At 39.4% G+C, this 22703-nt stretch overlaps 1 protein-coding gene across 2 annotated transcripts in view; it reads left to right on the forward strand.

The window, feature by feature from the left end:
- LOC149076871 (uncharacterized) overlaps positions 1–22703 on the forward strand; it is a 175400-nt gene that overhangs the window by 128582 nt on the left and 24115 nt on the right. For both annotated transcript variants that reach the window (XM_089244595.1, XM_089244596.1), the window contains exons 3-7: positions 11104–11630; positions 13253–13700; positions 13808–14010; positions 15830–15943; positions 19094–19396. In XM_089244595.1, the coding sequence (XP_089100721.1) occupies positions 11104–11630; positions 13253–13700; positions 13808–14010; positions 15830–15943; positions 19094–19396 (1595 nt within the window). The remainder of the gene's footprint in view (positions 1–11103; positions 11631–13252; positions 13701–13807; positions 14011–15829; positions 15944–19093; positions 19397–22703) is intronic.

The raw sequence follows: 22703 nt of genomic DNA on the forward strand, positions 1-22703 counted from the left end.
TCATTCTTCTTTCAGTGAAAATTTTCTTTATTTTTTTCATTTAGGAACTTCCTTCATTGTTCAAAAATTTCCTTCATTTTTCATTCAGAAATGGATGGAGGCTGTGTCTTCATTTTTCGTTAATAAAAAATTTTCTTCGTTCTTCTTATTAATGAAAGAAATAACTGAAAATGAGTGAAAGAACTGAAAATCGATGAAAGAAAGAAGTAACTGAAAATCGATGAAAGAAAGAAGTAACTGAAAATCAATGAAAGAAAGAAGTAACTGAAAATCAATGAAAGAAAGAAGTAACTGAAAATCAATGAAAGAAGTAACTGAAAATCAATGAAAGAACTGAAAATTAATGAAAGAAGTTACTGAAAATTAATGAAAGAAGTTACTGAAAATTAATGAAAGAAGTTACTGAAAATTAATGAAAGAAGTTACTGAAAATTAATGAAAGAAGTTACTGAAAATTAATGAAAGAAGTTACTGAAAATTAATGAAAGAAGTTACTGAAAATTAATGAAAGAAATAACTGAAAATTAATATTAAAAAAAGGCCAATAAAACCGAAATCCAATCTTATAAAAAAATAATAATAAGTGAGTGAATAATACTGAGCAAAATAAGTGTGATCCAACCAGCTGATAAACCCAAAAGTGAAAATTCGCACGTTAATGCCTGTGGCATGGGGGGGGGGGGGATATGCCGAACATGCTTGTCATATCCTGGAGTTTCTTAACTTTGATCTTATTGTCGTTTTTTTAATCGGCAATTTTAGAAATCGTCATTAGTTTTCGTTGAATCGACTTCCCCACGTCGAAAAATTTGATCAAAATATCGATTCAAATATTTTTCAATACTGTCATTTATCTGAAATGTTTTGGTATAAGAACATAATTTAAGGCATTTAATCGATCTAGTCAAATATATATAAATCAAGTTAAATTATAAACTTTTAATAAATGTTTTAATCGAATTTGGATCGGATTGATCGAGTCGATTAACTCAACTAAAATTTTTAACCGACCCGATTGATCGGACCAGCCCTATTACATACTATGGCGGCGGTCGGCTGAAGTTTGTTTTCTGCCGTTCCCAACTTTTAGGCGCGAATACGAGCCGATCTCCCCGTTGAAAAGTCTCGCCACAGATAGTAACAGGCCTACTACGGTATAATTATTCATTCATTACACTTCACTCACTATGAGTTGAGAAAAAAACTCATAGTTTAAAAAAAAATTGATTGCAGATGGCAGCACTACACATAACAAGCATTACACAGAAGCAAAACTTCACGGAAGGTTCACTATACGTACACACACACATTCCAACATGTACGAATTCATTACAAGTTCCGCGGAGGAATATGGGCGAGGTGAACGTCTGGTTTAGTAGTAGTGTTTAGCGAAGAGGGTACATATACAGTGAAACCACACTACAACGATACACGATAAAAATAAAATAAATCCCTCTACAACGATAAATCTTCAAACATTGTTTGGAATTGCCTTTAGTCTAATGATAGACTCTTCTCGATGCAACGATATCCTTTGCTACGATAAATCCCTCTGTTACGATATTTCTGAAGATGTGTTGCAATCGTTACAACGATATTTCATTATATTTCGCTAAAAAATAAATAAATTTCGCTTTCAATGTATATATTTAAATTCCTTACCAGTTTTTGTTCTTCTGAGGGTGCCTAATAACGTCATTGTTTTGCGCAACGCCCCCCCCCCCCCCACCGAAAGTGTTAATGGCGTTGCCGTGAAGCTACTTTGTGATTAGCACACAAAAGTGTAATGCAGTAAACTTGTTTACAGAGGCAAAACATCTAACTGAATTTTATTGATTAACTACGAATTTTTTATGGCGAATAAATAATAACAAAGTGCATTTTCTGGTGGTACTAAGAATGCCGATTTGGAAGAGATTGCGAAGGACAGCATAAATTTGGTAGCACTCATGGTGGTAATGCTACCTCTCGATATAACGATAATTCCTCTACAACGATAGTTTTCTGCTCCCTCAGAGTACCGTTACATCGAGGTTTCACTGCATTAAAATGAAATTAAAATTCATTCAGATTCATACTTATTCTTTCCCCTTGAAAACACACTGACCTTTCATCATGAATAACTTTTAATTTCTAATAACATATATAGCCAAGATTCCATCGAAGGCGAATGCCGAAGGCATGTCGGACGATTATGCGCGCGTGTAACTATGTATGTATGTATAAAACTTTCAAGAAAAAAGGGCCTCATTTCTCAAAATAATCAGGTCATGGACAGAAAGCCATGTTGAATTTCTTATAAGGAAAGGATAAAAAAAAATATATACGATATGTACTATATAATATGAAACACACGAAGAGAAGAAAAAGGAAAGAAAAATAATTAAAAAAAGAACAGAAATTCTCAACACACAGGTTTGACGAGTTGCTTTTGCTCTTTTGTTTGCACGTTTTATCCTAAATTGTAAGTTGTGTCGCCATCGCCATTTAACGGCCATCGGAAATGGACACAAAACTCTCTCTCTCGGATAAAGGAAATAAATTCTAATATGAATAGATAGATCTATAAACAACAACAAACAACAAAAATTATTGATTCGGTTGTTCAAAAAAATATGCATTTCCTCTCTTTTATTTACCCGCTATATTCATTCGATTGTGAGCTCATTTCTAGATATGCAGGAAACGGCGTCTCTTTGTTCCTGAGATCTTTGGATTAGTAGTAATGCGAACAAAACACGATTGTGATATTCAAACATGATCTCGGATTTCATCATCGTAATCGGTTTTCGTAAAAAATTCATCTCGTTTGCTAATTCGGTTACTAAGTCCCGTACACACTGGTGTTCAAAAAAAAATTTGAGGGGGATAAACATATATTTTTAAATTTTTCTCGGAAAATAGCGGGCATAGTTCGATTGAATTCGGTCTGCGTACAGAGTACAGGGTGTACCCATGGAATTGTAAATATGTAGAGCAGCGCTTCTCAACCGGTGCTCCGCGGAGCCCTCGTCGGGGCTCCTCGTGCACTCTCCAGGGGCTCCGCGGCCGATCAAGGAAAATTAAAAAAAAAATAACTATAAATATTTTTAAATAGTAAAAATGCATCAGTAACTTTGATGAAAAATTAAAAAAATTTTCCTACGGGGCTCCGCCATAGAATTCTTTTGCTAAAAAGGGATCCGCGAGTCAGAAAAGGTTGAGAACCGCTGATGTAGAGTATGAAAATTCATAAAAATTGAAGGAAATGGTATATTTCAATGAGGTTTGTGGAAAAGTTATTTTCACGAAGGGGGATTTTTTTTTTCTTTTGTATGGGTACAGGGGGAAAAAAAATCCGATTCAGATTTTTGTTGGTAGACGGCATTGCGTGCAAGCCAATCACTGAAAATATGCAAATAAGAGCCCTATAAAATGCAGGGTGTGCGATTAACAGCTCATTTCTGAATTTTCCTGTTACTGTCGCTTACATGAGATAATTTTCATTGTGATGTTGACATTGATAACTAAAGCACTATTGGTATTGGTGAAAGTACAGCATTTTACCTCAGCCATGAATCTGGCTAAAGCTACACGAAAGTTTCGAACACAGAAGAGATTAAAGAAAGGTTCAAGTCCAATCAATCAAACGCCCTCCATTGGCAAAAATTCGAACTAAACTTGCTTCCTGCACCCACCCCTCGTGAGAATAACTTTTTCGCAAACCGCATACAAATATACTCCAATTTTTATGAATTTTCAAACTTTTTAAGAATTTATAGGACACCCTGTATAATAATTATAGCAATTTATAATATACGACAGCAATAGTACCTACTTATGGGACTGAGAGTGGTAATGTCCAAAACTGGTGTTTGGGGCACCGCGAGTGGAAAAAGTTTAAGAATCCCTGGTCGAAGCCAAAGGTTCTTAGCCTGTTGTGTTCGATAAACCCTTTGTGTGTCAGTAAACCGAAGGCCACCTTTTCCCCTTCCGTTCATTGTAAAGAAGGTAAAGGCCGCTGAACAATATTCAGCACATAATAATATAAAAACTATAAGTTAATTGCTTTCTCATCCCAGCTCACGGACTCCCTGGAACCTCTCTAAAGACAACCAAGGGGGTCCAGGATCTCTGGTTAAGGAACACTGGTCTAAGCTGAACCTAGACTCGTTACTAGAAAAAAGGTTTGGGCCCACTGAAGTTAGGTCTAAGGTGGTGTGTTTTTTCTGCATCATTCCAGGCGCGCTCTTTTGCGTGAAAAACAGAAGCGTATTTACGGGAAGGGAGGGGAGGGCTCAGTGTGTGTATAGCCCAGGGTCTTAAGTTCTCATAACTGGCAAATTTGGAATATAGATGGTTAACAAAATTAGACTAGAACACAATTGCATAGTCCTCCAGGCAGCAAAATGAGTAAAACCCACGTACGACAATACATGAATCCGCCTCAAGTGAAAAAATGAGCCGGGCGCAAACAGCCGGTCTTTCGATAAAAGCCCTCTCTTATAAAAAGATTTGAAGGAATAATAATTTACATTGGAACACGTAATTTTTAAAATAAAAGTTGTTTTTTTTTAGAGATTCAAAAACAACCAGTTCTCTCTCGATTTCGATTTGAGATTCATCAAAATGGAGATGAATTCTTGGTTTTTTTAAAAAAAATCCAGATAAACATGGTGTGAGTATTTTACAGAGACCACCAAAATCTCTTCGAAGATCCTGCTTCGAAAGAGAAGAAAAGAAGGATTTTCTCCGTAATGGTCCGGGCCGTATGTAACATCCATTTTAGATCCTTCGTTTGAAATTCAGTCTGATTTTTTTTTTTTTTTTTTTGCTGGAGAGAAATGAATAAATAAATGAAAGGCCGAAGTCGAACGACCGCTAATTCATCATAAAACCCACACTTGCGGAACGTGAACCAATCCAAGGTTCACTCCCACTTTCGTCGTCCAGAAGGAACCGAACCCACATCAAAAAGATGGTGGTGGTGGTTTTAGGGAGAGAGAGCGAAAAAATTGCAAAGGTGTGGTTTTTGATTGCCTCAATGGTCCGTCGCCTACTGCGAGCCTGAAAACGTCTGCCTTGATGGCCATGGAGAGAACCATTAGTGGCGAAAGAATAATAAAAATATATAAAGCAGAGCATACATATACAAATCTCTTCTTTTTTTAACTTAGAAGCTGAGAAAAATAACGTTTTTCTTTTTCCATAAATAAATGTTCATCAATCAAAGACGTCCTAAAAGATGAGAATCGAGTATTGTGGTATTTTCCGAGATTTTCTTCGAGGAAAGGATTATTACAGTCGACGTAATCTCGTATGTGTTGTGACGTTTTCCATGTAACGCGTGGGCATTGAATCTTTGCACGGTTTGATTACTGATGAGATCAGGCTTAAAGGTCATGCCGTAACCCGGAGGGGGGGGGGGTCCTCAACGCGCGTCCCGCGGGCCACATTTGCCCCTCGGAGCTTTTCTGTCGTGGTCCACTGATCATTTTCAGAAAATGGTTGATGAAAGCATTGAGAAACGATTAATTCCAGAATAAATGAAAGAAATAATTCCAGGAGAAATTGTTGAAAACTCAGAACTAATAAGATAAATAATTTTAAAATTTTTGAAAAAATAATAATTTCTCAAAATTAGTCAGGAAAAAAACCTAGAAATCAGTGAGAAATAACTTCGTGATTTCTGATATAAATTATTTCATAATCAATAAAAGGACAATTGCATATTTATTGAAAGAAATGATTTCAAGATATATTTAGAAGGAAAATAATTTCGGAATTAGCGAAATAAATAATTAAAGAATCATTTGAAGTGACTTCAGATTAAAATCAATCACAGAATTAATTAGTTCGTGAAAAAAAAATTATTTCAAAACTAATCAAAATTGATAAATTAAAGCTGGTGGCCCGCGGGCTTCGTGGGAAGTTTCAATCTGCCCCGCCGTGTCTGAAAGGTTGAGAACCACCCCCTGAGCTAAAAATGTTCTCAGCACACTAAAAATGTTTTTTGAAGTATGCAATTTTTTTGACACTAAATTTCTAAAACTTCTAAACCTTTTGTCTTCAAACAATTGCAAAATAAAATATTCTTAACATCTATATATCTAAGGTCTTCGTTCGTTGCTCAGTCAGTATTGTCTATTTACATAAGTAAAAAGTTTCATGACGTGCATACTTTACTAGAAATCATAAAACATCAAAAAACACGAATCTTAAGGACGCGCACACATTTACAAATCATTTATTCAATAAATGATCTGCCTTAAAAGCCATTATTTATACTAACTCACTGTTTCTACCTATTGCATATACAAAAGTAAAACAATTTCGAATATTTTTGGAGGAAGAATTATTTAAAATGAGCAAATTAAAAAAAAATTACACAAAATTTGGGGATTTGAATTTAAGAAATCACCTCTTAACACAGACGACCGTTGCGTATTTTTTCTTTTATTTCGACTCTATAATGAGATAATTTACATGCGTGTTAATGAATTTTTAATACTAGTTTATTTATGAGGGATAATTAGTTTAATGAAGACCCAGTTCAGCCGAATATGCGCGATTAACAACTTAAAATGTTCATTTCATTATTTAAGTGCACCCTTCTAAAAATATCTTCGTACAAATTTGAATCATGAAACGCATTGAAAGGCTATAAATTAGAACACGCGGTCATTTTGACACTCTATGTCATTATATTTCACAGATTTATCTCGAATTACCGAACGTTCATCTTTGGCTGCCGGGACGTTTCAGATCGGAATCTATTAAAGATCATGAACGGCTAGACAAAGTCATTGATACGTGTCCTAATTGAGATTCGAGTCTTGACATACACTCGCAAAGATAGGAAGGACAGTTTCATCGCTAATGAAACAAACTTTGTCGTCCAAAAATAATTCTAAATTCGTTTTAAAAAAAGAGAGGGGGGGGGGACGTTACCTAAAATTAATACAGGGTGGACGTCAAGTCCTGGACACATTTTAAAAATTCATAACAAATCAACCAATTGACATGATGAGATGCGATTTGCAGAAAAATACTTATCGTGGCCTAGAGTTGCTGTTGTTGTTGTCACTCACAGGTGCTGCTGTAAAACGGAAAAATTTAACATAACACATAAAACATGGGCGAAGATAGACCTGAAAGTCTGGGGGGTGGGGGCATGAGGATGATGTTAGTTCATATATACCCATATACATTAGATGATTAGATCAATCGGCTCCGTCTTTGACGCTGCTGGGGGGGACCCCCCCCCTTCCCTCCAGGGCCTCCTTCCCTCCGTATCTTCGCCCATGACATAAGGGGTCATTCAAGTATTACGTCAGCATCGGGGAGGAGGGGTTTTGACGGTTGCTTACGTAATCAACCACCCCCCCCCCCTTTTTTTAAAGATATGAAATATTCAAAGCTGCTGACGAAATTTTGCTGACAGGGGGGGATAGGGTCAGTGTTTTGCTGACTTTTGCTGACAAGGGGGGGGGGGAGAAGGTCAAAAATGGCTGAAAATCTGCTTACGTAATACTTGAATGGCCTGCCATTTTTCTTGCTAATGTTCCTTTTGCTTCAAAATGAATCATATCCGTGTCGTCCTGGCATTGTATTCATTTGCAAGAGCATGAACTCCCATTTAACGTTTTTTCACTGTATTCGATGACGTCAATTTTTTTTTCTCTTTAGAATCTCTTCTCTTCGTGATGAAGAGCAAGGACTACTAGTGATAACTATATTAAACAGCGTGAAATCATGTAAAATATACGATCACAACCAACAAAATGTCATCCGAGTTGCCAAATATTAACAAAAACGTCCAGCAAAAATTTCATTGGATAAAACATTAGAGCTTCGTGCTGCCATTTAGTGAGCATAATTTGAACCAAAATTGCAAGGATTGGGTGTCCGTACAGGGGTTTTAGTCCAATGGAACTAGTGACGAAAATGGTGTCCGTGACCGTATCTTAGGGTGACCATTATAAGCAGGGGTTCGAAATGCATTATTTAAATAGTCTTTTTTTTTGCCGGGATATTTTTATTTTACATTAAAACAGGGATGACCGCATCTAGAGGGTAACCGTTAAGAGCGGTTTCGCTGTGTATTTCACGTTTTTTCCAGTTTCTTAGAAAATATAATATGAAGAAAAAAAAATTAGGCCAAGTATGATTAATATGAATGGAACAATAATTATAAAATAAATAAAAAAATCAATTAAAAAATTCAAAAAAATTGTTAACGATAACCTATTTATCTACTAGACAAAAATGAGTTTTATCTTCTGTCTTTTATCTTAGGTTATCATTGTCTCTGGTGGACAAGAAAGCCAAGATAAACAGCATTATAGTATAGGCCTTGCTCTGTATATCGTTCGAATAAAACAAATTCCATTTTATTTTCGGCAGCAATTTTTCAATGAACAGTTTTAAGATAATGAGTAGAAGAAAAAAAAAAGAAGAGATTATTATCTTTTAAAAGTCAAAAAGCCATTTTGTTGGTTCAATGATGGCGGCCAGAGAACAACATGGAAATAACATACGAGTGCGACCCCGATTCTAAAAAAGCTATTTAGTTTTACGCATAAATGGACGTGGGAAATGTAAGAGAGACAGGCGTATTGTATTACATTGTGTATATATATATGAGGGACGACAACGCTGATTGCATTATATTCTCGTGCCATCATCACGCACGGAAAGATAATAGCAATAATGATAATAATTTTTTTTTTTATAGTATAATTCTTTCCGATCATTATTAATCTGTTATCACTTATCCCAGCATCCATATATTCGTTTATTATAATTATTATGATGATTTCTTTTTTTCTCGTTAATGAATTAAGTTCGTGACTTGTCCAAGGCGATTCCTTTTAATTAGTCATTTTATTGAAATCATTTTTTCGTGCGTGAAGTTACAATGGCCGTCCTTGTTGAAGGTTTAATTTTGGGATGGCACTTTCGTGATGGCAGAAAGATGCTCATTTGCATCGAGTTTATTATATTATGGGACGTTATGTGTTACGAATTCGAGGACTTTATGGCAAGGAAGAAGGTCAGAGACAAGACCGAAATAATAGGCTTTTGTCATGGGACATATTTGTTTTTACACGAACCCCCTCTGTTATATATTTTTGCTTAAGAAATGGTGGCTGAGAAAAAGATACCCATAACAATTATGGATGTCATTCATTTCTAAAGTACAGCAACCCAATTAAAAATGCAATTATAAAAACTAAAGACTATTTATATATACATAATAAGATACAAGAAGAAGAAAGTTGAATAATTAGATTTCACTAGTATAAAGTTTCCGCCCCTAAATATGGCTACTCTTATCCAGCCCCCGAATAATCCGATCGCTTCAAACATCAAGAAGTTCTACACACCAAATACCTTTTTCAAAGATGTTTTGCAATAACTTTTAACATCGGAGTAAGATTCAAAGGCTGGAATCATACTATAAAGGTTTGGTAAAAGATCTTTCACAAAACTTAAAGAAAAATAACCAATGAGCCCATTAGTTGCATTCGCTTGAATGCAACCGATACGCTTATTTGTTACATTTTTCAAGTTTTACAAATAAAATTTTCATAAAACTTTTACAGTATAATGCCGGCCTTAAATGACAAAGTTTGGCCGCAAATCTCGTCTCACAGAATCATGAATATGGCTTGGAGAATATTGTGGTCAGATTGTGTTGCAGGCAGGGCTTTTACACCGAGATTATAATTTGATATTAACAACGGCCATGGCTCCGTCATCGTTTTCATTTTATATCTTTCATGTTTATGGTTATTTTTTCAGTGTTAGTTTAATGATTTCCATTGTTTTTACGTTATGTACAGGAGCTGTCGCAAAATTCCACGCTAGAAATTTTCGGTGTCCCAGAAAGGGAGGATTGACCCTTAAATGTTCAGAAAAAAACCCATTTTGAGATGATAATATTTTTCATAGTTACTGACACGTATAGAAAGCCTGAAAAGTCATTTTAAAAAATCTATCTCAAGTTGTGCTGCCTATAGGGCTTTAATTAGGACACACACAGAGCCTCAAAAAACCTCATATAAAATAAATGTATTGAATTAATATTGCCTTTAAAGATATAGCTACCTTTTTTGTGATTCAAACTATCGTATTAAAAAAAATCGGGTTGCAAACGTGAAACGTAAAAAAAGAAAAAAGAAATGCAAGCAAAATTTTTAACAAATTAACGAAATCACAGCCACACATGCTCTGCAACAAACAAAGAGCTGTTATCGTCAATTGTGGCATCGCCAGCAAATTCAAAATATAAAATGGAAAGAAGATGATCTCGCCTTCTTCAAATTGGCTGCAGCAATGAATTTTTAAAGCACCCTACGCACATAATTGACCAAAGCTACGCATTCAAGAGTATTACATTCATTCCTATGGAGAAACTTTTTTCGTTCACGAACGGACTTCAGAAACGAATTTAATTCATAAACTGAACGTTGGCTGTAGAAAGGAGTCTTGCAGTAGCATTGTATTTCCTTATACGCCTGTTTTTTTTAGCAGTAAACAATACCTCAACTCGCTCCTTATGGCCTGGAAGACGACTTATCAGATGAGTCGATGATAAGTTCTCGCTCCGCGAGGAACCGAAACCGACCATGTTCGACACCCGACGATGCCCCCAGTGGCGCTAGGCTGAAGTTAGTTTTCTGTATTTCACTACTTCGAAGCACGAATGCGAGCTTTAATCTCCCCGTTAAAAAAATCTCGATAAAGAGAGCAACAGGCCTACACAACAGAGCAAATCTTCAATAATTACACTTCACTCATAGTTCGAACAAATAAATTATGTTATGTTATGAAAAATAGATGGCACACAAATGACAACACAATAATAACCATTACACAGAAGCAAACTTCACATTAGGTTCACAACACCTACACGCACGTTCCAACATGTACCAATTAATTAGAAGTTCCGCAGAAGAATATGGACAAGATGCATGTGTGGTTTAGTGGTAGTAGTCGTGAGGCGTTCCGGAACGAATTATCGACGAGTATTCAGGTACTACCTTAATGATCCTGAAGCATCTTTAATGGTTTGTGTTTTCAATAACTAATGATGATTACTTTCTTTTTGTTTTGCAGGACAAGATGACAAATCAGAAATTATTGCACCGTCAACGTACCAAAAAAACGGGTTTCCTTCCCCCGCCGTTAGTCAAGAGGCCACCATCTCATCGCGGGGGAAGTCCACAACAGATCATTATGGTGAGCAAAAACACGACGAAGACAACGTGATCACCGAGGAACAACAACAACGACCACCATCCGACGAATGTTCCCTGTCGAAGTCCGAGGACAACATTCAAAACTCGACCGAAGAAAATCGTACAACGGATTCATTGATCCCATATGGACACGAGAGCAGTGACAACGGACAGAAGCAGTCTGGTGTCCTCGAGAGCAGCTGCTGTGATGGTCCGGAAGGGAAGCGATTATCTGGCTTTCTGGAATCTGAGGAGAAGATCCATGGAGGAACTTCATTTGATTCCACGGTGGACTTTGTCAAAACAGCTGCCGCGACTGTCTCCGAAGACACAGTGACTTGCTCCATTACTTGTGCTGATACATCGAAAATTCCTGTCTCACCAAATCGTGGGAATTTACTCCTGGTAAGATTCTTAACTAATATCATGTATCGTCTCCGAATTCCTTCTAGTATTCTGTGCGAAATTTTGGTCTGGGGGGAAGGGAAATTCTGTAAACATTTGTGAGAGCCTTTTCAAACTTTTCTACATGGAGTACGTGGTATCCTGAAATGGACTGAGTAACAATATCAGGAACACGCTTGGTGTTAAAAAGTATTTCTGGTAACAAATTCGCCGTAACAGGCCAAAAAATGCATTTTTGAAGCTGTCCTATTCTTCGTTTAACCTCTCCTCCTCGACAGATGACGCTGTGGACTGATGGCCATTCATAATAACTTAGACGAATCATTTGAGGTCCTGGTTTATCGAAATCAAAAACATTTTGTCGACTGTTACTAGGTAAACCGATCTATAGTCTTAAGGAGAGTCCCGCAGGGGCTAACGAAGTCCTAGTTAATGCAAGATGGTGCAAAGCTTCATCAGACTTCTGAATTTTTCGATGCCTTGGATAAACGTTCCCGTCATTGCTCCAAACAATATCCTTCTTTTGTCAAAAAAAGAATAGAGTTATAGTGCCTTTGTGTATTCGCCGGAAAAGTCCCCAAACGATAGAGGAAATAAACACAGTGGCGTATTAACAGGGGGGCTTAGCGGGCTATAGCCTAGGTCGGCCATTTTTGGAGTGAGTGTTCAAGCAAATTGGTGGAATGGGATGGCGGTAAAATTAGTGTAGCCCACTGCCAGGGCCGGCTCCTGGGTCGTGCGACCCGTGCCGCTTTAGAAGCGGTGCCAAAACCGAGTTGAATGGATGAAGAAAAAAGAAGCTTTGCGAGCAAAAAAAACGTGGTCAATGGGGCCCCAAAAATAGGTCCCGCACGGGTAGAGAATTTTTTTTCTTGAACCGTCCCTACATACCCACACTCCACAAAAACGCAAATCCACTTCTGCCTAAAGAGCGCGGAGGACTACTTTAGTTTGTGAGAAAACGAGTGACCTATAGTGAGCAAAGGACCAGGTGAGTGAGCTATTAAAAGAGTGACCTAGTAAGTTTGTGAGCAATTAAAAGAGTGACCTAGTAAGTTTGTGAGCAATTAAAAGAGTGACCTAGTAAGTTTGTGAGCATGTGAGTGACCAAAAACGTGACCTAGTGAGCAAGGCACCAGGTCAGCGAGTGACCGAAAGAGTGTGCATTCTTGTGAGTGACAAAGGAGTATTTATTGGCTCAACTGGGCCAGTAAACTGGAGGAATTAGTTGGTAAATGAAATTAGACTAGAATGGGAGGAGGGCGGCAAATTTGTGTAGTCCACAGCCGACAAAACCCGCCTCTGAATAAACAAATAATTTTTCTCTTTTTATGTGTGGCCATTCTTACAGCAAATTTACAAAAACTCAGCACACTTCGAAAATATGTTTATTTTTTAGTTTCGAGTCTCAGAGCGCCTCCTATCCTTGCGATTTTGTACTAAAACTCTCTAAATCTATTGTTTTGAGGCCGCTCCCACTAATCTGCCACCAAAATTGCTTACAACACCAAGCATTTTCGTGATAATTCATTTTGTAAACAATCGGGGTCACTTCAGGTCACCCTGTAACCGAATAACAATTTTGTACACGGTATTAACAAATCATCTTCCGTCTCACCTAGGCTGGCACCGATAAAAAACCTGGTAGTGAAGCGACAGTCTTCAGTAACCTCCTATTCGTATCATGCGACTCGCCACCACCTCCACCACTGCCATGTTCACCACCACCTTCCAAGACACTGCCGCCGCCACCACCGACAAGGAATTCCACCACTGTCTTAACGACTTCGTCGAACGAATGCTACGCTACACCAGTGGTCAGTGGCGTGATGTTGGAAACTCGTTGCGATTCTTCGTCGAACGGTACTGAATCCCTTCAGAGTGATCGGGGAGACAATGACTACGGTATCTACGAGAGCCGTCGGTGCCTCAGCACCGGTGCCACTATCGTCACGATATCCACGGGTTCCGATGTTCCTGACCAGGTGTTGTATTCCTCACCGACCGAAGCGATATATGAAGAACTGCCGGCGACTCGGAAATCACTGGTTCTCAAAACCACACCCAGAGGTAGGCTAATGTCAATATTACTCCCAAAAATAACCCTCGATGTATTTATCTATTAAACATTTCGATAGATTAATATCATGCGATGTCTAAAGTCTGTGCAATTTCAGGGACGACACCTTTCGGTCGGCACCGCAGGTCTTTCTTCGAAGGAGCATCTAAAGCCGAGATCTTGAAATACCTGGAAGGGGCTAAAGACCGGGTAGTCCATCAAATAGCCGAAGAGGAATGTGGCGACAGCAACAATAACAGCATGATGCTCATGGACGAAGAGGAATACGAACTTCCTCAGAGAAAGACCCGCACCATCGACGTAAACAATTTTGCGTCTATTAACTAGTGATACATTCATTTACATAGTTCCTAAATCCTCCAGGATATTCCGGGAGGCTCCTGAATTTATATCTCCCAGACGCCCGAAAAATCCCCCAAGAATTTTTACAGCTTCAAAAAAATCGCTTATGTTGAGGGGGAAAAATTAATTGTACCGAACAGAATTTCTCACGGAAAAACGTCTGTGTTGCCTGCGTTCCCCCCTCCCTTAAAATGAAGTCAAGTGCGTACAGTAAACTGTCGCCATTGCGCCAAATCACAATAAAACGTTCAATTTTGGAAAGGAAAATAAAAATTCGCCAAACATCCAGGGTCAGTTAGGCCTTTCGACATTAGTATAACCACTTCACGGACAAGGTTTTGACAAGAAATGTGGATTATCTCTATTTAACGAATCCGCGATAAATCAGGTAACCTTCTCCTAACCTGACTGCACATTAGAAAAAGGAAGAAAGGGGTTATGCCGCTAAATGCGAATTTTATGCCGCTAAACATTAGGACACATTAATCTCTCGGCTTTAGAGTGGAATAGTCGAATGATTTGTGAATGACGCAAACAGGTAGCAGCACGTGCGGGGGTACGTTCAAGGATACATGTCCTCAATATCCCCACACCTCAGAAACCTTGATTTATTTTTATGCGGTTGGGGATGGGGGGGAGTTCGGAAAAGCAGAGGTACAACTAAACATTGATGAACTGGGGGACATCCCTCTTCGAATCTCTGAGGGATAATATTGAAGGGTTTTCGAGAAGGATGGGTGAATACCAGAATGTGCACAAGCAAACCTACCGAAATTTGAAGAACAACATTCCTGCTGCGATCGGACAATCGCCAAAAGAAACACTACCAGTACTTAACCGTACATGCACCTCATACACATTCCTCCACGGAATTTCTAATCGGCACATGCCGGAATGAGTGATCTGAGTGTATGTGTGGCCCCTAACGTATTTATGTTGTTGAATTGCGCCTTTTTTTGTGTTCGTGCTGCAAAAAAAACACTGCAATACATCACTGAAAATATGAAATACCGAGTTCAAGAAAGCGACACCCACCCACTCTCAATCACATGCTCCAATCACAATGAATGGCATTCGAACGTACAATACACAATACAAGGTCAGTTATATATATCAAGCATATCTTTTGTGATATACTTCATATTGTGTGGCCGGTTCTATATGAATCACCCCGTATTTGTCTGTGTGTGTGTGTGGGGGGGGGGGGGGGGGGGTTGTAAAGAATATTCGGATCCGCCCAAAAACCACCCTAATTCTCACTCTCCCAAGTTTGCAGTTATTCGTATTCAAAACCGAGCATTTTTTCAGTTTTTTTACAGACAAGTTCAAAGGTCGAAAAACTTCGATAAGCAAACATTTCGATTCAAAATTTAAAAAAAAATCAACAGTGCATCGATAAATTCATCGATTTCTAGTGATTGATGAGCAATCGTAAAATAATAATGTAAACGATAACTCTATTATCGATAACGATTCAAATATGTGTATCCTTGACACCGTACACATCATTCTACTTAAATCGGACTGAAATATGATGAATGATTGAATCTGCGATTTCCTGATAAATCGAAAATTCGTGAATCAAAAAAATAAATACATGCAATCACGCATCCTTGTGATTTTAGTAGAAACGAGAGAGAGATTCGCGTCTCTCTCTCCGTCACATCCATAAAAAGATTTGAGTCAGTTTTAACTATTGGTTTCTGTGAATATTTTCCTCCTGCAATATTTGATTTTCTCAATATTTGATTTTGTTCTTCTCCGCTTCTGATTCTAGAATTTCCGGAACAACCCGATTAGAATCAGCAACATCAGTAGCTCCAGCGAATCCAGCACCATAAGTGGCAGCAGCTGTGACAGCAGCAATAGCGATGACGCTCCGTCGCAAAAGGTACCGATCGAAAAAGATTACACTGTTATCTGGGGTGACCATAAGAGCCATATCTTCACTTATTTTCAACCGTCCCCCGTTCCATAGAATTGTCTATTTTTTTTCTCTACTCGTTTAACGTATATTCAATCCTTTAAGTGGCACAAAAGAAATCACTAAACCCTCTATAAAGTGACATATCTTTTTTAATTAAATATGATTTCTTTCGATTTTCAGCAGGTGCAATGTAAGGGAGTGTAAGGAAAAGTTTTTCATTGAGAAATCAACATTAGAAAATATCTAGGCTTGCCAATGCTAAAATAAGAGGCCATCAAGGAGGCGAAATATCTCGTGAATGTCGCTTAAAGGATTAACAGAAATCGTGAATGAGGATAATTTTTATCTAAATTAACCCCCTTTTGACGGTCACAGACAAGATATCTGTCGTCCAAAAGCAAATGGAAGAAATTAATTTGAGCTCCCCTTGTTTTTTTTTACTCTTTTGTCATCATTGCGAAGCTTCATCGTTACCCTATGAACGGAAGTTGTTTTTCCCCTTCCCTATCTTTTCTATTCTCCTGTTTAGTGATTCTTCAACCCACATATAATGTACCTTTCCACTACTGTACATTGTCTGACCGCGGAAAAATTACCTCTGATCTTCTATGGCCTTCATCCCGAAAAGAGAAGGTTCATTCTTCAATAGGGAGAAACGGGGGCGAAAAGAAAACACAGAGAACTGGATATTAAATTTCTTCCATTGTCGTTTGGATGAAATATTTCGTCCGTGATCGCAGGGCCATAACTCGGACTTTTGCCGCCCGGGGCAAACTTGATTCATCCGCCCAGGGCAACCACAATAATGTTTGCCCTCGGCGGCTGAATCATCATGGTGTTCTTTGTTCCTACCTAAAACTGTCACCCTCCCCCCAAATTTTTCCGCCCGGTGCAGTTGCTCACCCCCCTCTCCCCCCCCCCCCCCCAGTTACGGCCAATTACGGCCCTGCGTGATCGTAAAGGGGTTGAACTTGATCAAGTATCTCCTTAGAAGATTGGGATGTGCTGCCATGTGTTTCCTTAATGGAAGTAGCAAATGCCTTAATTTTTGTGTTTATATAAGAATCGTGTTGAAAATATAACTGAATGAAGTTAATGCGGGGGGGTTTCTTAACCTATGGGTCCCTGTAACAATAATTGGGTCACAGGGACCTCCGAAATGGGCCATTCAAATCCACTGACAGCCAGAGACTCTTGAGCTATGGGTTCCGACCCAAATTTCATTTGTAGGGGGCTTCCGAGAGGGGTCGCATGAATCAACTCACAGCCAAAAGTTTTTTGAGCTCATTTCATACGGTACACCGCCCAAGCTCTATCGACCACTGTCAATTTTAGCCATCGCCCCAGATGAGGAGCTGGACGATGTCGGGTGCTTTATTATGCATGTATAAATTGCATATGTGCACATGCAACAGCAAAACACAAAAAAACCTAATAATAATAATACAAATAGCAAAAAAAAATACAATAGCAAGAAATTTACAAAACAGCTCTCGAATATCGTCACCAAGCGAACGGATACCTCATTCGGCGCGGTTAAGCCGGGTTTGCTTTTCCTAGGAGTAGAACTTTTGCGCAGTGCACAGCGTGAAAACGCTGATTGGTTAAAACCCTGAAATTCAGGTTTTTTTCAGATTTTTTGACCAATCAGTGTTTTTACGCTGCACGCGCTGTAGAAATCTGCTCCTAGGAAAACCTGGCTTAATATGCTTTTCAGCCATGTTCCGACGTTGCCGACCGGCGGACTCCCATTTGAATACCCTAGTCATCGGTTGAGATTTTGCTGCCATATTTCGGAGAGGTGTTTGAGCTATGGGTCACGACCCAAACTTGATTCGCAGGGGCTTTCGAGATGGGTCGCGCGAAACCAGCTTACAGCCAGGGATTCTTGAGCTACGGGTCACGACCCAAACTTGATTCGTAGGGACTTCCGAGATGGGTCGCGCGAAACCAACTTACAGCCAGGGATTCTTGAGCTATGGGTCACAACCGAAACTTGATTCGCAGGGGCTTCCGAAATGGGTCGCGCGAAACCAACTTACAGCCAGGGATTCTTGAGCTACGGGTCACGACCCAAACTTGATTCGTAGGAGCTTCCGAAATGGGTCGCGCGAAACCAACTTACAGCCAGGGATTCTTGAGCTACGGGTCCCGACCTAAACTTGATTCGTAGGGGCTTCCGAGATGGGTCGCGCGAAACCAACTTACAGCCAGGGATTCTTGAGCTATGGGTCACGACCTAAACTTGATTCGCAGGGGCTTCCGAGATGGGTCGCGCGAAACCAGCTTACAGCCAGGGATTCTTGAGCTATTGGTCACGACCCAAACTTGATTCGTAGGGGCTTCCGAGATGGGTCGCGCGAAACCAGCTTACAGCCAGGGATTCTTGAGCTATGGGTCACGATCCGAACTTGATTCGCAGGGGCTACAGAGATGGGTCGTATTAATCCACTTACGTGGGTCGTCCCTGTTACAATACACATATTGTGCGTCACTGGTTTCGCTAAAATTCGAAGAACAAACAGTCCCATTGGTCGCAACGCTGATGTTGTCGTTGGTTTTGGGTCGCGGCTAAAAAAAAAAAGGTTAAGAATCCCTGAGTTTTGTTTTAGCTCATCTCCATATCCTTTTCACTCCATCCCTTATAAGCATACGAGAGAATGAAGAGCATAAATGAAGCTCATTAAGAATAATTAGAATCGAAAGATAAAATCAATCGTCGTTCGTACCACAGATAAAGTTCATCGGGTGACATACCAATCATACCCAACCAAGGACGAAACGTCATACTTTCTTCATAAGGTGGTGGTCATCTATCGACCGAGATTAACGATCGCGTCCTCGTTGTAGAGATTCGCGATCGAAATCTCCAATCAAGTGTCAACGTCCATCGTTTCGAGCCTATAACGATCCTCCCAATTAGAATTCTTCTCTCCGATAACGCACAATTAAGAAAGCTTGTGTGTGCGAAGCGGTCTTTTTTCTAGTTAATTAATTTCTTCGGTTGAGTCCGAAATTAAAAATGCACGATCTATTTATTATATTTGTGTGTATATGTCATTGTGATTGGGTTTTGTATCGTCTCATCTGTGACTATTGTTTGTCTGTTTGTAGGCTTCTCGTCCGAACGGCCCGGCCGATGTAGAACGAGCAGATAGTGGTGTCGGTATAGAGACGAGCCGGCCTCACCGTCACCAGAGGAAAATGGGACACCACAATCATCATCACCCGCAGACGGAGGACGAACTTCTCTGTGCGGATTGCGACCAACAGATGGAGCCACCAGCCGACAAAACAGATTTCGTTCCTTTGGTTTGCGCGAAATGCGACAAGAAGAAATCCGAGAGGAAAGAAATCGTCACCGAAATCGTCGAAACCGAATTCAAATACGGGAAAGATCTCATGATCATCAAAGAGGTATCGTCACGCATTTCTAATTTGTAAATAAAGCGATTGTCGAAAGAGAATTTCAATACCGTGAACCCCAAAACAAAGGGTGTCGCTAAATTAGGGTGTCCTCGTGACATTTTAGAAAACAAATTCATATAAAATTTGAAGGTTTGGGGCCGTTCAATTATTACGTCATCATCGATGGGGGGGGGTTCCCCGATTTGCTGACTTTTGATGACAAGGGGGGGGAGGGGGCATGGCCTCCACATCCTGAAGCAGGGCCCCTAGGCTGGGACCTTTTACGGGCCCCCCCCCGACCAGACTTCCACGGGCCTTTTTATGGTGAATTCATAGCGTGAAAAAACAAAAAAAATGATGAAAATCATCCCGGGCCCCAGGGCTGGAGCCTTGTCAGCCCACCCTTTGTGGAGGCCATGGGAGGGGGGGGGTTTAGATAATGATTACGTCATCAACCACCCTTTATAAAAATATGAGTTAGGATTCAGAGGGGCAGAGCTGATGACGAAATTTTGCTGATAAGGGGGGAGGGTGTCAAAAATGGCTAAAAATTTGCTTGCGTAATACTTGAACGGCCCCTTTGCGAAAAAGTTACCCTCACGAAGGGGATGTTTTTCGTACAGAAAAAAGTTCGAATTTCAGTCGACAGAGGGTGCTGCACGAAACAAATGACTGGAAATGTGTAAATCCGAATCCTATAAAATGCGGGGTGTGACTAACAGATCATTTCTATAAAAAAAATTAATTACTCGCGAGAAATTACTCTCAGAAGTGATTCCGAAAAAGAAAATATTTTCGTTTATCCCTTAAGCTATTGAACTGATAAAATTATATCATCTTGTATTTCACCTCCTCACTAATTTTTTGATATTTTGATACTTTTTCTCAATGATCGATTATTCATAAGCCAATATTAGGCTCAACTCTCCAGCCGATACGGTGGGACTTTGGCGAAATGACGTTACGTAACCGAAGCAGAGCACCTTTCCTACCCTCAACAATTAATAATACTAACGAGCTCGTCCAGACATGTTTATGATTTCTCCTGAAAATTTTGGAATTATATGACCATCTTCCCTGATTATGACAAAAAAAATTTCTACTAACTTACATGCATAACATACAACACACACACGTACAAACTCGTCTTTCTCGTCATAGGCCTTCCTGGCGTTTTTAAGCCAAAAAAGTCAACCCCCCAAAGGCATGGGAATCGGCAAATGAAATTTTGGTAGTTCATTTCTGAATTTCCCTGTTACTGGCACTTACTTTTTAGGCTTCTATTGTGATGTTGACATTGGTGAGAGAGAAGTTTTATCTCAGCCGCGAATCTCCACCGGGGGATGGGGGGGGGGGTGTGAAGCTTTACGCACGTTTCGGACAGAGAACAGATTGAAAGGTTCAAGAGATGGAAATATTCAGAAAATGTAAATATTCTTTCGCAAACCGCATTCAAAGAAGCCAGTTCCTTTAACATTTACGAACTTTTAAACTATTTACGAATTTATGCTGCATCCTGTACACACCAGTGAAAAAAACAGCACCAATAGGGGCCAATTTTTCATCAGAGATTTAACATCTGACAAAAATATTCCGTGAGAACTTCGTGTGATAGAAATGAAACTTCTAGGTTTGACCAGGCCCGTCATTTAGGGGGGGGGCATGTCTTTTGAAAATACGCTAAAAATGGTATATATATATATATATATACAAATATATATATATATACATACATTGAGTACATGTGCTTTGCCCCCCCCCCCTGGAAAAAGTTGAAATGACGGTCCTGGGTTTGACATGAATGGATTCCTCTCTCAATCAAATTTAATTTCGATTATTCAAAATTGAATTTAGCAATTTTAAATTTGATTTTAAATAAGATTGTCTTTTTTAGAGAGAAACGATGTCACTCTCCACTGTCCATATGAAGTACGAAAGCCTGGATAACACCAAGCGGAGATCGAGAATGTGAATTTTCTTTCCGAACTACATCTCGATCTCCGCTTGGTTACCCAGGCTTTCGTACTTCGTAAGATTGGCCTTGTTGACCCCTTATCTTTCTTAAAACTCCCCTCCCTCTAAACTTGACCCACTTGATCTAATTGACAACTTAAACCCCAAGATACCATCCACCCCATAGAATTCTAACGAGTTTGGAGTCATGATTGAATCCTATGTATGGCAGATTTGTTCACGAAAAATTTCTGGAGATAATCGGGATTCACTCTAAATCAGAGGGGGCCATTAGTACAGGAGTGAAGAGTAAGAAAATATCTGTATTGGCATCCCCCCACCACCACTATAACCCATCTGCTTCTCGGAACTTCATCACACAATCAGTTACTCTACGGAACGGGTTTTGGGGAAGAAGAAAGTGTTTCAATTTTTTTGAATTTCCTGCCCTCACAAAAATTAGTTCCCCTTGCTTAAAGAAGTTTCACTTAAACAAAACGTGATTGGCAAATAATCAACCAATCATGGCCCATTGTAGCAAAAAAAGTTTGCTAAGAATATTTTTGAGGCGGCTACACTTCAGCTCATTACATTCACCGGGCGCGGCTGCCCAGGTCGATAAGATACTCGCCTAAAGTATCAGAGGTGTCGCGAGTTCGATACCCGGTTCGTCCTTGTCAGAAAACTTTCCTGACACAGGAGGTACAACAGAAACGGCGACATGACCACAGAAAAAATTGTTACAGCAGGGAGTCCCCCCTCGAGAGATCAGCGCACCAACCTCTCGATGAGTATAAAAAGCAAGCCTGCCGTTCGGAATCGGCAATAAATTGTAGGTCCCGGTCTAAAATTAACCCTCGTGTGCAGAAAATGACCGTGGTGCGACAAAAAATGATCAAATGATCGTTACATTCACCTACTCTAATAGAATTTAAAATACCGAAATTCCCACATACAATGAATTATTCAACCTCGTATTCATATTTTGATCTTGATAGCATTGGTGCTAGAGAATCAGACAATTTTTTTAACATCCGGAAATCGACACGCTGGGCTCAAAATTTTACTTTTAAATGTTTTAATACTTTTATAATGTTTTTGGAGGTTTCGTTTAAGAGAGGTCTCGCTATATTTCAAGTACTGTTTCGAGTGGGCTTCAAGTGCCTTTCGCCACAAAAGAGATGGGAAAGGATCTTGGTCCTTTTATTTTTCCCCCGACTTGACTTGAAAAGCTGAACTTACTTTTATATCATCATCAGCCATCGTTTGCATTTCGAAAAAAAAGAAGAGGCCCCAAACATTTCTTTTTTTGCTGCGAATGTGGTTTAGCCACCCAAGACTAGGAAGTCCGAACTAGAGAAAG

Source organism: Pholcus phalangioides, unplaced genomic scaffold (genome assembly GCF_987345545.1).
Source record: "Pholcus phalangioides strain wild (caught in Gottingen) unplaced genomic scaffold, Ppha-v1.0 ptg000015l_1, whole genome shotgun sequence".
Classification (NCBI taxonomy): domain Eukaryota; kingdom Metazoa; phylum Arthropoda; class Arachnida; order Araneae; family Pholcidae; genus Pholcus; species Pholcus phalangioides.